The sequence below is a fragment of the Spodoptera frugiperda genome, chromosome 5 (assembly GCF_023101765.2).
Source record: "Spodoptera frugiperda isolate SF20-4 chromosome 5, AGI-APGP_CSIRO_Sfru_2.0, whole genome shotgun sequence".
Lineage (NCBI taxonomy): Eukaryota > Metazoa > Arthropoda > Insecta > Lepidoptera > Noctuidae > Spodoptera > Spodoptera frugiperda.
Window position 1 is genome coordinate 5,123,000 of NC_064216.1, and position 13,897 is coordinate 5,136,896.

The 13,897-nt window shown below is 34.7% G+C and overlaps 1 protein-coding gene across 10 annotated transcripts in view; it reads left to right on the plus strand.

Annotated features, from left to right (window-relative positions):
• The window catches only part of LOC118272049 (dual 3',5'-cyclic-AMP and -GMP phosphodiesterase 11), a 226,378-nt gene that overhangs the window by 181,118 nt on the left and 31,363 nt on the right, over positions 1–13,897 (plus strand). For all 10 annotated transcript variants that reach the window (XM_050693591.1, XM_050693595.1, XM_050693588.1 and 7 more), the window contains one exon: positions 5,509–5,659. In XM_050693591.1, the coding sequence (XP_050549548.1) occupies positions 5,509–5,659 (151 nt within the window). The remainder of the gene's footprint in view (positions 1–5,508; positions 5,660–13,897) is intronic.

The following is a 13,897-nucleotide window of genomic DNA, read 5'->3' on the forward strand; positions in this document are numbered from 1 at the left end:
ATATGTATGTATTATCTGTATTTTTACCATTCCATCCAAGGAAAACAGGCGTCATTTCATGTTGTAGTAAAATGGCACTATCCATATAGCACATTACCCCAACCGTTTACATCTGCCGTCATATCTCGCCTGCAGTTACATCCTCGGCGATACATTTGTTCCTTCTCGGTTCGTGAACAAAGTGGTTGGTCGATTCCCAAGCGTGTTGCCGGGGGATAAATGTAACATTCCCGATATAACTCTATGTCACGCGACAAGCCTGGAAGCCTTTGTTTTCATAGACCCTCAGAGGCGTCCGCGTCCAATTTATTTTGACAACGGACATTTAACGTTTTAGACGTTTGTTCGTTGAAAATCAACGAAGATTTATGGTAAAACTAGACCGGCCTCGCGAATTTTAATGCTTTAACTTTGATGTATGAAAACAAGTATGTTTCAAACATGTTTTACAATTTGGTAGTTTCACTGATGAGTTTGTAGTGATAAGAAATGTTCAACTAGTTATAGTAATCTTCGGTCTAATCGTTTTAGAATTATAAATGGTGTAACAAACACGATTTTTATTTTACTACCAAAGCTTTGTTTGATTACAAACCGCTTTCAACCCATTCGTAGAATAACAGAAACGCAGTTACGTGAACAGAATCAAAGAGAATAGAATCCAATAAAAAGCTAATTAAAACCACATAAATCTTAGTTTAACGATTCATTTATTCTTAACAGTGTTGCGTATGACTTTTGAATTGTAAAGGAACTGCTCTTTAAGCAAGGAGCTGATGTTTAAAAGCAATTTCACTCAATTCCTTTCCACTACCATACGTTGTGATCGAAGGCGTAAAAGTCCAAACAAACTTAGTAGTTATGAGTCTGGCAATTGAGAAACCATTGAGCCAATATCGGCCAGTTAATATTTAAGATCTTGCACATAACAGTTAAAATGCGGGTATCGGAAGACGCCGAAAGCCCGAGGGAAATGTCCAGCGGGGCAGATCCTCCTATAGTTGGATTTAACGACGTGCCAACTAGCTTGTTTTAAAATATTCCGTAATCGAAGGCGTTCGATATCCAATTAATTTCTATGTAATGAAGGTTAGCCAGAGAATTGGAAGCCATAATTGTAAATTATTTAAATTTGGTAGGTACTTGATATTTGGAGGAAATTGGGTAAGTTTTCAGTTAATGATTTTGTGGATTGTTATAATGTTATGTAAGTAGATGTAGGCAGAGGTAATAAGGATCGAGAATATTGCTCCTACACATGAGACACGATTAGAATTCGAAGAAATCAAATGTTATTTGGACGGTTTAAGTTCGTATGGAGGTCAAAAAGGAATAGTGTTAGGAAACTGATGAAAGTTACAAAGTTTAACTAAAATGTAGTATTTAATCTGGAATCTACAGACAAAAGATAGACGAAGCAATGCTGGAATTCTAAACTAGATAAAAAAAACAAACTGAGGGAAAGAAGGTTCTGTGGTACAAAGAAGGGTGCTGGTAACCGATGCTTGAGCTGTTATCTCTTGTGAACAATGTTGATGTTATTCTACACCATGATAGATTATTTTGTTAGACCGAAATGAAATATCAGATTTTATTTGTCGATCCTAATTATTCTGATAATTATAGATAATGTTGTAAGCAAATACTTACTAATTAGACTTCATTTTCCAATGTTATATTTGCGTATTTAGATTGAAAATTTTAATGAGGTTATTTATAATTCTGTAGAGTTAATATTTCGGCATAATATTAGAATTACTAATACTGTCTATAGCTCTAGAAGGACACATTGAGAATTTTAACTCAGACTTCCAGAACGCCTTATTCGAGTTTTCGTTTTTAAATAATGCAATAAATGAAAACCCATGTAGAGTCAATTGTGCGCTACAGTCAAAGATCTTCACTGGCTGGCAATAACGTTGTCTGATACAAAAATCATAAGGTATGCCGAAAAAACGGGATGCTCAGAATTTTGCGTAGGCAGGCACTAAGTACAAGGTCACACACGATGAAGGAATTTTAAATAAAACAAAGGAAGACTGTATCGTTCCACATCCCTATTCCATGCATGTCTATATTTTTACGATCGGTGTCCATGCGTCGTATTCCATAAATCCCATGGAATATTTAGAAGAACAAAGCCGATTGCGAAATTTAACGTCCATGGTTATATGGATTTTGGCGTCAATCCAATACGCAGTACGGCTAGTTATATTTATGTTTTATACGCATTTTGAATAAAGGGCCATACAAGCTTATATTTGGCAAATTGCTCTTTGTATCGCTTTCACTGAAATGTGGTTGTGGCCAATCACAGAACGACTAATTAATTTGTGGTCTACCAAATAGGTAGTAACTGTCGGCCAATTATAGAACGCAATTGTAAAAAACTTTTATGTGATTATTCATTCGAATCACTTTACTTCTGAAAATACTGTTATTTTTATGACGAATTTAGACCAAGTTATCATTACAAAATTAGGGCGTATTCAATTTGGACACGATGTCCTTGATAAAATCACGTTTTTGTTAGATTTTCAATTCCTGAATTCTCAATCGTAGCGGGTAGAAAAAAGGTAGGTTGATTGAGTATTGGCAGTAAGGCAAACAAAATTAATAAAATACTTTTGATATTCATGATTATGAAATGAAGAACTACGCGTAGAAAAGATATCATTGTTTACTGAAAGTGGTTTTCTTACTCCAGTGCTTGCAAGGACTACTAATGATTATGTGTAAACTTTAATAAGATTTAGTATCACTGATAGTAATTACTTATTCCAAGTAAAACATATTAACTTAGTGAAGAAAATATCAAAAGACAGAACGAAAAACGATGTATTGGTATAGTACAGATAATGAAACTACTAAGAATATTCTGAAAGAGGCCGCAAATTCCGAATAAATCGAACCAATACACTCGTAAACTAGAAATCAAAGAACATCAAAACATCGATATTATAACAGTACAAACATACTCTGTAATCTCACATACTTGTGTATTACTTCTACCCAATCATGTGGAAATCGGTGACGCAAGATCGGAAATGTGAAACAAAAGTCGAACGATACATTATGATTATGCAAAATGACTTCCGTCTACCTTATCTTAAAGATTAAAATGCCATGATAACAAACTGTTGGCGTAGGTACGCGATGATTTATGGCCTATTCCTACGCAGTATAATCTCTAAGCGGTAATACGATTATTCTTTTGTTAAAAAAGAATTATTTGTTCGCGTTTCTGTTGCGATTTTATTCACTAATGGTTAGTCTGACCTTTTGTGGAAATGTGTTAATTAAATCTAAATAATTATGCGATAATATGTATGTACAGCGGACATTGTCAAGGTCAATGTCAAATCATTGTTACATAAACTGTTGTTTCCATTTTTAACCATCGTTCAGCTATTTTGTTAATGTGACAAATGACTCTTAATTTTAATTGTTTTCTTTAGGATGCTTTTCCAGCAGAGATGTACTACGTACCGTTTCCACCGATACTAAGCTATGTATGTATGTGCGAGTAAGATGTGCTACGAAGATGCGCCGCCGCAAAGTAGCTGTACAATGTATCGATAGTAGGGAAGCTATCCATAGCACTTTTAGTTATGTTTGCTGTCTTACTGTAATTCCTATCTTATGAAGGAACAAACCTGTTCGTTAATTTAAAAAGACAGTCACACAACATGCGTGAAAAGTCGTTTTCAATCCCGAACATCGACACCGACTGAATAATAAACGAAGTGACATTTAAAAGTTCCCTGGAGTCGCGGGTGGGAACAGTTGCCAATCTGAAGGTCAAGGTCAAGTGTCCCATGTACCGTACGCGGAAATCATAACGAAATGAAACAAGCGATGAAGTTTGGAGGGTTATATCCTCCCATACGCACTCATATTTGTCATCGTAACAAGGATTTTATTGCCTTACTTATGTTATTGCCGCTTTTGTCGCCCTCTCCGCTTGTGAACATAAATATTACTTTGCATACCACTTCTTAAAATGTATTACATTATAATGTTGTATTTTGTGTGTAGAGTTTCTTGTGGAAGGTTTATTTTTCGTTGTCTTATTGTGTCAAGAATTTTCTAATTAACCAATCTGAAATACTAGTTAGAAATTACTTAGTAAATTTTGATTATAAAATGACTTTAGAATTTTGTCAGCTTTAACGTGGAGTACATTTCACAATAATTTCGAAGTTTTCCTTCTCTCAGTCAGAAGTGCACCCTTCGATGATTAACTCTTAACATAACTATGCCTATGGAAGTGTTCTCGAAAGCCGTTAAGGCGTCAACGTGTTTCTCTTATAAAGCTTATCCAATTATTCAATTTGACTGAACGAAAATGAAGTTACGTGTGTAGTCGCCACTTAAGCCTCTCGTCTGAGGGTTTATTGAGTTTGAGTGAGCTCTTAAAGAGGAGGCTTCCTGGGGAGTCCAAGATTCTGCTGACGTAATGTCATTGTGTGCTGTAAGTAGCTATGTTTCCGTGTGAGTTTGTTCGCCTGTACAAAATCATTTGGGGCTTAGTGGAAGGCATCTGAACATTTTTACGTATTAATTATAGTATGTTATACTCCAAAGTCTTTGTTCTTCAAAAATATTAAAATATTCGTTTGCAAAATACCCAAAAAAAAAACCTAAAACCTACTATATTGTCAAGTGATTTAAGCGTAATAGTCTGTTATTAGGTCGATAACGAATAACCTATATGTTACCATTAGGCGATAAAATAACGAAGGACAGCGAATGAGATATATGGAGAATAATAATGGTAATGGTGATGTCAGTTTCATTTGTAAACAATAAATAAGTACTTCATTATCATAGGGCCATTAATTACCTTCTGAGGGTGCGGTCGTATGAACAAATCGTAGAACATAAATCGTAAACGTGGTACTTAAATGCGTATTACAGAATGAGGATACAATATGCATCAGATAATCCCATGGAAATAAATCCAGTTGCAATTAGAACTCTAATGTAATAGATTTAAATGTCACGTGTATCGTGCTTTACTTATACTATACATAGGCGGACCACATGCGCCAACGACACATGGCTCTCGAGGTTTTATTAAACGGATTCTTCTTCCTATTTGCCGATTGGAAAATTCCCCGAGTGGGACTGGGAATTCGATTATGCCTGTCGTATGCCTGTCTTGTTTGCTTGTCTTGTTTCCTAGTAATGAAATGTAGTACTGTAAAACTATTTTTATTCATATCGCACCTGGCCATTTGTGTATCCAGCTAATAAATCGTACGGGTATCGAAAAAGTGACGTGCATTGTTTTTTATTGAAACGCAAATAGAGGCTGGCATTATTCGGGATAAATGGAACGTGAAAATATTTGCACCTCTATAGAATTTGATACTGCGATGTTCGGTACTCGTATTTGTTCTGTATGTAGTGCTTTACTCAACCAATACGCCATATACGGAATATTTTATTTCCACCTCTTTTTGAGTAGCTTTTCTCTTTGTTGATTGATGTTGTTTTTTCCAGGTGTTTGGTGTCGAAGTTGTTCGATGTCTGTTCGAAGTCAACGCCCGAGCAGATGGAACAGCTCGAAGAGATTAGGATACCGTGGGGCAGTGGTATCGTCGGCTATGTCGCCGAGAGCGGAGAGCCCGTCAACATACCTGATGCGTATAAGGTTTGTGGAATATTTCTTCTTAGATTCAAACCAAAAAATATTGTTCTTGAACATAAAATATTACATTTTTCTAAGTGGCTTTAAGGACAAGAGTCCTGTAGCCTTACTGTCATTTTGAAACAATGATTTTAAGTTAAAAGAAATAACTATTTTTTCATTATAGCTTTCTAAACACGGACACTATCTAGAATTTTAGTTCTTGGCATTAAAACTAATCTTAATATATTTTGAGCTCAACCGCAGTAAATTACATTGTGACACTGAAACGTCTGAAATACTCGTTATAATCAATGTCACAATTTTCGTCTGTCGGCTTTTTATTACGGGAAATTGACGAAATAATATACGTTTCTTAGAATTAAAAATTATTCAGCCCAAGGTGGGGAAAATTCCTGAATATAAATTCGTAATGAAATCCTAGAACTCTTGCCACTCGACCCTTATGATAGAGCCAAACAAATCGAAGCAAATTTTATCAAATAAAAAGGTGAGGAGATTGAATTTACCGAAAAAGCAGAAGATTCCCAAGTGGAAAACCGCCTACGACCTAAAAATCACTTAGATAATTAACAAATTCATGAAGAGAACTTTTTTGGAAGCTACGCCTTAAGATGTGTTATGAAAAGAAGTAAGCATTGCTCACCGTTCAAAGCTACCTCATTTCACGTTCCACTTGATTCCAAAAATAGCCTTCGTAATGAAAACTCGCGTCTTAAGAATGTTTGGAAAACGCGAACCAAAATAGCGATTTTACCATGCGACCATAATACATCTGCAATATTTTTTTATTACTTTTTCACGTCCTCGGAATAAGTGAACCGTCATTTTTTTAATTGGATTAACTTCATCCGAGTAGAAATGCCATGTTCGTTCTACATTAAGATTATTTAAGATATTTACCGCAACCGAGGCCGTTTCAAATTGGACGTTGGAGTGAAGTACGACAAAACGTTGGTTTTTCGAAAAGTGATATACTGACATTTTAAGAGGGTTAAAATATATTTTTTGTCGGTCAGAATAATAATGTGTAAGGAGTGAGATAGTTTAAAGGTATAAATGATCTCAAAAAGCTATCAGACCACCATAGATCCTTTAGGGCTGAGGCCCGGAAATCAGCAGTAGGAACGGGGTGGTTTTTAACAGTCCCTCTCGCCTTACCCAAGCCAGGAGATTTCATTGGATGATTTTCCCCCTAAAAAAAGATGGCTGTTTGTGTGAAACTTTAATGATTTGTTGATTAATTGGTAGTGAACTTTGTCGGGGTGATTGTGTGTACGTAAATGAAATGAATGTGATATAATACTGCGTATTATGGTCAAAGTTGTGGTAAAGTGAATAACTTATGGAAAGTGTTATATTAAAAACTTTAACGCAAACAGAGAAGTAAACAACATTACTCCTCTTCTGGGCACTGTTGCAGTTACTAACGGGAATAAGTTAGTAAATTGTTTATTTAGGGAAGATTTTTATTTATATTATAATTATAATACAAATGGTGAACAATTCTTGTACATTGTATAGCGGCCTTTATACCTGCACCTCTGCCTAACCAACCTTTCGGGGATAAAAGGCTTGACGTTGCATTTTTATTTTTTAATTTATTGTTTTTAACCCCCGACGCAAAAAGAGGGGTGTTATAAGTTTGACGTGTCTGTCTGTCTGTCTGTCTGTCTGTTTGTCTGTGGCATCATAACTCCCGAACGGATTTCAATTTAGTTTTTTTCGTATGAAAGGGGACTTATGTGCGAGTGTTTTTAGACATGTTTGATGAAAATCGGTTGAGCCGTTTTAAAGTTATGGACGGTGAAAGTGGGGAGATTAGCCGAAGGTCTGCAAATATACTGGGATGGGGTCTCAAATTAAACCGCACTGAAAGAAGATATTGAAAGATATTATTTTTTCGTATTAACAAAAATAAAAAATTTAAAAAAAATTAAATTTAATAACAAAAATATAAAATTTTTAATTTAACGTTTTATTATAAACAAAAAATCTTGCACCAATGTAATCTTTAGCCTACTTATAGAAACAAAAACTAGTAATTAATAAGTAAAAAAAAAAAAATAAATGCGAACGAGCTTGACCTTAGGATGTAATCTATACCTTTACAAGCATCTAAATTATAGTAGGTATATTATAATATACTAAAGTCTAACTTAACCTGACCTACCTATAAAAATTATGAAATAAAAAATTAAATTAAAAAAAATCCCGACACAACAACTTAAGTAATTTCCCTTTAAAAAGTAAAAAATAATAAAAGAAACTCAATGTTAAAGTACCTAAGAATGTACTAATAATTCTAAAAAAAAATACGTCTCGTTGGGGGACCGCTCTACTAGAGCACCCGAATCGAGTCTACCAGAGCACCTGTTATAGAAATTTATTTAACTTTTTTCCTTATAAGTAGGTGTAAACAGAGATGTATTTTGTTTGATTTAGCTTAATAAAATATTTGTGAAGGTAAAATTTTAAGATCATAATTGGTCTGTATTTACTAAATAATTAAAATTCGTCCGCAAAGTCAAGGTTTTGGAGTATTCGAGACGAAGATTTTCATGCAAAAATGAACACACAGTCATTCTCGAGTTTTGCTCTCAGCATTTTTAATATATTTTTCATATATGGGTAAAGATAAAGGGATCATATTTAAAACGACATGTAAGTTAATGAAGCTAACTGATGTTTTGTGCCCAACGAATCCCTCTCAGGGTCATGCAATATATGAGAGGCAAAACAAAAAATATGTAACTGTAATATCCTTTTACGAGCGAGCATTAAACACTGACAGAAGCACCGCTTACGGTACTCTGTGTATTAAAGCATGTATATGTACTTATATATCTACATCTACAATTCCTTTTTTGTTCGAGTGGTTATAATTGTGAATGTCCTTTTTGATAGTTACTTTTTTATAGTATAAGCCGGTAAACGAGCAGACGGAACGCCTGATGGTAAGCAATCGCTACCGCCAACGGAAACACCAAAAGTGCGTTGCCGGGCTTTTGGATGTTAGGAATTTAAGGGTTGTTGTAGAATTGGGGATTGGGAAGAGGAGAGTTGGGGTTCCGGTAACCCGGTTTCCACGTTGGTTTTCCTCAGGTCGAGCCGGCCTATTCATGTCGAAGCATGGCTCTTCCACACTTTATATATTATAAATCTATTATAATAAGTGGTTAGAGTGGATTAAGTCGAGAATCCTAGTATAGGTATAATCCTTACCCTTGACCTTGGGTACCAATAAAACTTGTAACTAGTCAAATAAATGTTGAAATTCTTTTAAGAATATCATAATAGATAGTACAATAGAGAGTTCATTATTTAACTAGTCACTGAAAATACGGTAATTTTTACTCTTGACAAATTACGAAACGGTTTTTCATCATGTCCGTTTGACATTTCAATTATACGTCTTTCTGTGAGTCGACCATTTTTCGGTAGACAGTCATTACGTCTGCGTTTTATCACCGAAACGTTTATCGGCGTACCGACAATTTATTTTTTGTATTTCTTACTTACATCTGGAGTGCTTCAAATGATCGTGTTCAAATAAATGCGTCATTTCTACCTGTCTGCTTATCTTTCGGATAAAAGCTACATTTCTTTTTGATGAACAACGGTTGCTTTCTTATCTTGAAACGGAGCTGATATAATGCAATATAATGCTATTGAATGAAAACAAAGGAGAAAAGTGTGTATTTCATTCAAGACACCAATCAAAATGAGAGTATCTGGGGTAGTGGTTAATTTACGATTAATAACTGAATTTAGGACGTATCTAAATCTTACAATCTTAGGAATAAAGCACGCAATTACCTATAACAAACTAGGGATGTGCTAATTGTCAAGCTAAAGAGCGCATGTATCTATAAATCAGCCAAAACTACATAAAATCACAGAGCAATCATATATCGCACAGTCAATAATATGCTACATTCGCTACAATGTAATGTTTCCCGGAATTCCACTCCACTGTTCTCTCGAAAGGTTTCAATGCAATTTCATATGATGGACGCCTAGAGGCGTTGAAGGAGCTAACTTCCATTATTCAAGCGCCGCTGCAATTTTTATACCTGACACATTGTTGGCATTCACTCCCATAGCCTTTAGCTGGAAAACATTTTATAAAACCCGTGTCTACTTTTCCAAGAACGAAATAACACTTGATTTTCCATAACCAAGAATTATATTAATGGATATTCCATTAAATTATTTCAGTGGAAATTTTGGTTTGTATCCGTCATTTCGGTCATGTTTTCGACCGTTCTTATTTACATTAATTAGCCTATTCCATGGAATTAAAATTGACCGTGATCATTTTTGGTCAGTACTAGCCCCAATTTATTTAAGTTGCGTACCTATTCGTTAAATTATGCTAGAAGTTACCTTACATTAACTTAAGTGAAAAATTAATGGAGAATCCTTAACAAAGTGACTCTTCCATTTATTTACTACTTTTAAGTTAATGAAGATCATTTGATTCCAGTAAACCTTTGATAGGATAACATCAGATGGGTTGTAAAATATTATTCGAAATGCATTTAAGTTATTTGTCTAGATAGGTAATAGCTAATTGATTCCAATTATGTCGATATTTATATTTATGTTTTACTATTAACGTTAAATTATAAATGAAATAGAGTATTTATTTATTTCGTCTAGTCTAGTTCAACAGTGGAAAATATTTATCCTCTTTTTTATTTATACCTATAGTTACCTATTTGTTGACATTTGAGTTAAGTGTTGATAACGTTCCACACCGCCGATTTAGCGTGGGCACACAATGCCTTACAGAAACTTACTTAGTACCGGAAACATCTAGAAGAATATTTTCCATACTTTCTGCCGACCTTTTAGAACGTGGGCGTTAAAGCTCACACTAATATCTATTCTATTTACATAACTATAGGTATGATTATCAAAAAAAAAATCTCTTAAAGTGCCTTAAAAGCCGGTGGAATATTCATAAAGTACAACAATAGGGTCTGGCCGCTTGTATTTTTAGCGCAGTATAAATTAAGTGAGCGTCTAGTAACAGCCACATAGCCCTCGTAGATCAATTTCAGTCTCGCACCTGTCAAAACTTTCTCCTGTACTGTGTAGGTAATTGTTTGCGGTGTTTCTCGCTAATGCTTCCAAATTCCAACCGACTGTTGGATTCCGAATTTCCGAGTGCTTCGAAAATACTCCCTCGTAGAACTTTTACTAAATCACTAATTGGTTTAATGTGGTTTATTTCGAGTGCTTATTAATAAACGGTTTGTGGGAATTGAAACTATTTTGGTATCAGTTCTATTTTCGGTTGAATCCATGCATTCATGTTGTGCGTTTCAGCTTTACAGTGTGGGTGTGTGTATTCTTATAGCTTCGATATTGAATATGTTTAAATGCCGGCAAGTACTGGATGCGATGTTTGTGATTTATTTCTCAGTCAAGTTATTTTAAAATTTAATTGGGATAAAATTGGGTTTTTAAACGTACCCACGCCGTAGGGGAAACCCTTAGTGTAGAGTAACGTATAAAAATAAATAAAACAAAAATCACTTATTTACAGCTCTACAACAGCTGGACAAATGTTACCAAATCAATACTAATTTAATTGTAGTAACTATTTTGTATTTACATACAAGCTTATTTCATGAATACCTTATTTTTTAAGATATTCTTCTTAATACTCCACGTGTTTCTTTATCTATTGTCGTGATGATGATGTAACTTTTTGTAGACAAACTAAACAATGGTCAGACACGCGAAGAAACATCAAATGCTTTTACATTGTTTCCATAATTTATTACCGATTCAATCAAATCAAGAAATTGAGTCGTAAACTAATCTACGTTAATACTAAATTTAATGGAGTTCAAAATACATTGAACCGCTTTTTAAATCCGTAAAAGATTTCAATGAACGTTGACTACGTATTGATATGTACGGTCATCCGTAAGTGGTTTTCCAGTGCCTACGTATCGAGAAACGGGTCGCCGCCGCACTTTTTACGTGCCCTTTGATCCGGTCCAGCATTCGCTTTTCAAATGGCTTTTTCAATCAAATCTCCCGCCAAATCTAACGTCAACGTTTGTCATTGATCCGTTTGACGTCTGTCAAACGTCAATTCTAGAGCTTCGAAATTTGATTAATGTTAGCTCTCAGAGTGACGTTAATCGATATCGGATTATGAGTTAATCGAAAGTCATTTAATTAAATTTTAATGAAAATATTGATTTTGTTGTTCAATTAATTATTGTTGTTGCCAAGAGATAAGTAATTGGTAAACTAGACTTTATTGAAATTATAAATAGGGGGATTAGTTGTAGCTTTCAAATCTCGATAAAGGGAATCTGCCACTACCTAGGATCGAGCCTTAATGGCTAAGTGTCAAAGGTAATATATCTAATATATCATTCATTGAAATCTCATTATCTTCAATTCTACGTTAATCTGTTATAAGACAGATTGATAAACTAGTAAGAGCATCGCCCCCTTGTGGGGTCACATTTAAAATATTATTAATAGGTAGAATGCATTTGATAAATGTTTCTAAATAAAATAAATATAAATGTACACTTCAAAATCTGTTAGATGTTAGACATCTTCATACACATATTATTATTAATGTCTATGCATTTGTATCTAAAATTCATCATAATTATTGTGTATTTCAATTTAAGATATAGAATGATAAATGTTTGTGTGTTTCATTCTTAGATTATCTATTTACTAACGAACTTAAAAGTACCTACATTTTGTGTCATCAGTAAATGGGTTTTAAATTTCGATATAGCTAACATCGTGTTCGGTTTTAAGGGGCAAGTCATCCAATGCCTTCTCCCACCTGGGGCAAGGCGATAGGGAGTGTCAGACACGTGCTGACTAAAAACCACCCCCTTCCTACTTGTGCTTTTCGAGCCGGTAGTCCGCAGCTCGGGATCAATCATCAGCCCTATTGGGCCCCATTTGTGGTGGTCTGATGGGCACAAGTACCTAAGTTGTCTTAAGCAACACGTTAGGTATGTTGTCCTAGGTCAGATAAGACATTTTCTTTTTCTAATTCGAAATTCTCAATACTAAGAAGGTTATTGACAAAATACTTACTGAAAGGAAAATAAGCACGATGAAATATGATAGTACGTTATTCTGAACATAAATCTGTCATCGTTTGTTTCTTATCTATAGACAATCGCTTAACACACGTATTGTAATATATCTCCGTTGGTCTGATTTATGGGATGAAATGTCCATTGTGAATGTACTTGCTCGAGAATGGGGCTCCTGGTACATGGATCAACCTTCGTAGCGTGAGTTTTATTCATCGATGTCAATTTTTCATTCTGCCCCGCAAAGATCAAGCGAGTCTCATTCATCAAGGCTCTCCCACTTTCTATGTTGAGGTGATTTTACTTGTGTAAGCGGTATTCCTTCGTTCGTTCAATCTTCTGGGATTTTATTTGTGAATTCGTAATTTTTTATCGGTTTTGTTGTGACTTGTGTTATTGGTACTGAATGAGGAGTGGTTGTAATATTATGTATTGAGTGAATGTTTGATTTGCTGTTTTAGTATCTTGCAATTCCTATTGCAAATTTAATCTATGTTATAAAAAAGAGTTTGAGTTTGGTACTATTATGAACTCACAATATATTTCCAAAAACCCTTTGTCTTATTGTCTAAAAAATATATGAACAATATACAAAACCATCCACTTTCCCCAAAATACTAAACTGCACAACATTGAAGTCGGATTGCAGAAACAAAATCCTCTAGCTAAAATAGCTGCAGAACGTGAGCGTCCAAATGTTTGTATCCCTGTGAAGAAATTCCACCATTTCATGTAATCCGTGGAGCGGGTACACCGTCGAGCTGAGATTCGTCAGAACAGTACGAGTGCACATAAATTATTCTCGCCGACACGACCCACTGCTGGATAAATTGCGCGCTTAAAAATGCTATCCCTCTTTAGTCAGTTCATGAATTCGCTGATGCTGAACCCAGCTGGATTTGCTAACGGATTCACATAAACAGGCCTTCCAAATCTTTACAGTATTCATTTGCAGATGGCGATGCGTATAAATTGCGGATTTTCTCTTTAACAATCTTGGAATAAATTGGTGTCTTTGCTTACACATGTTTCGGTTTGTTGTAGAAATGAGGTGAGGGATAAAAATTTTAAAATGTAGTATTTTAATGAGCATTTGAGAGTCCAGAATAGTTTAGAATATTAAAAACATTTTTCTTTGTTTATG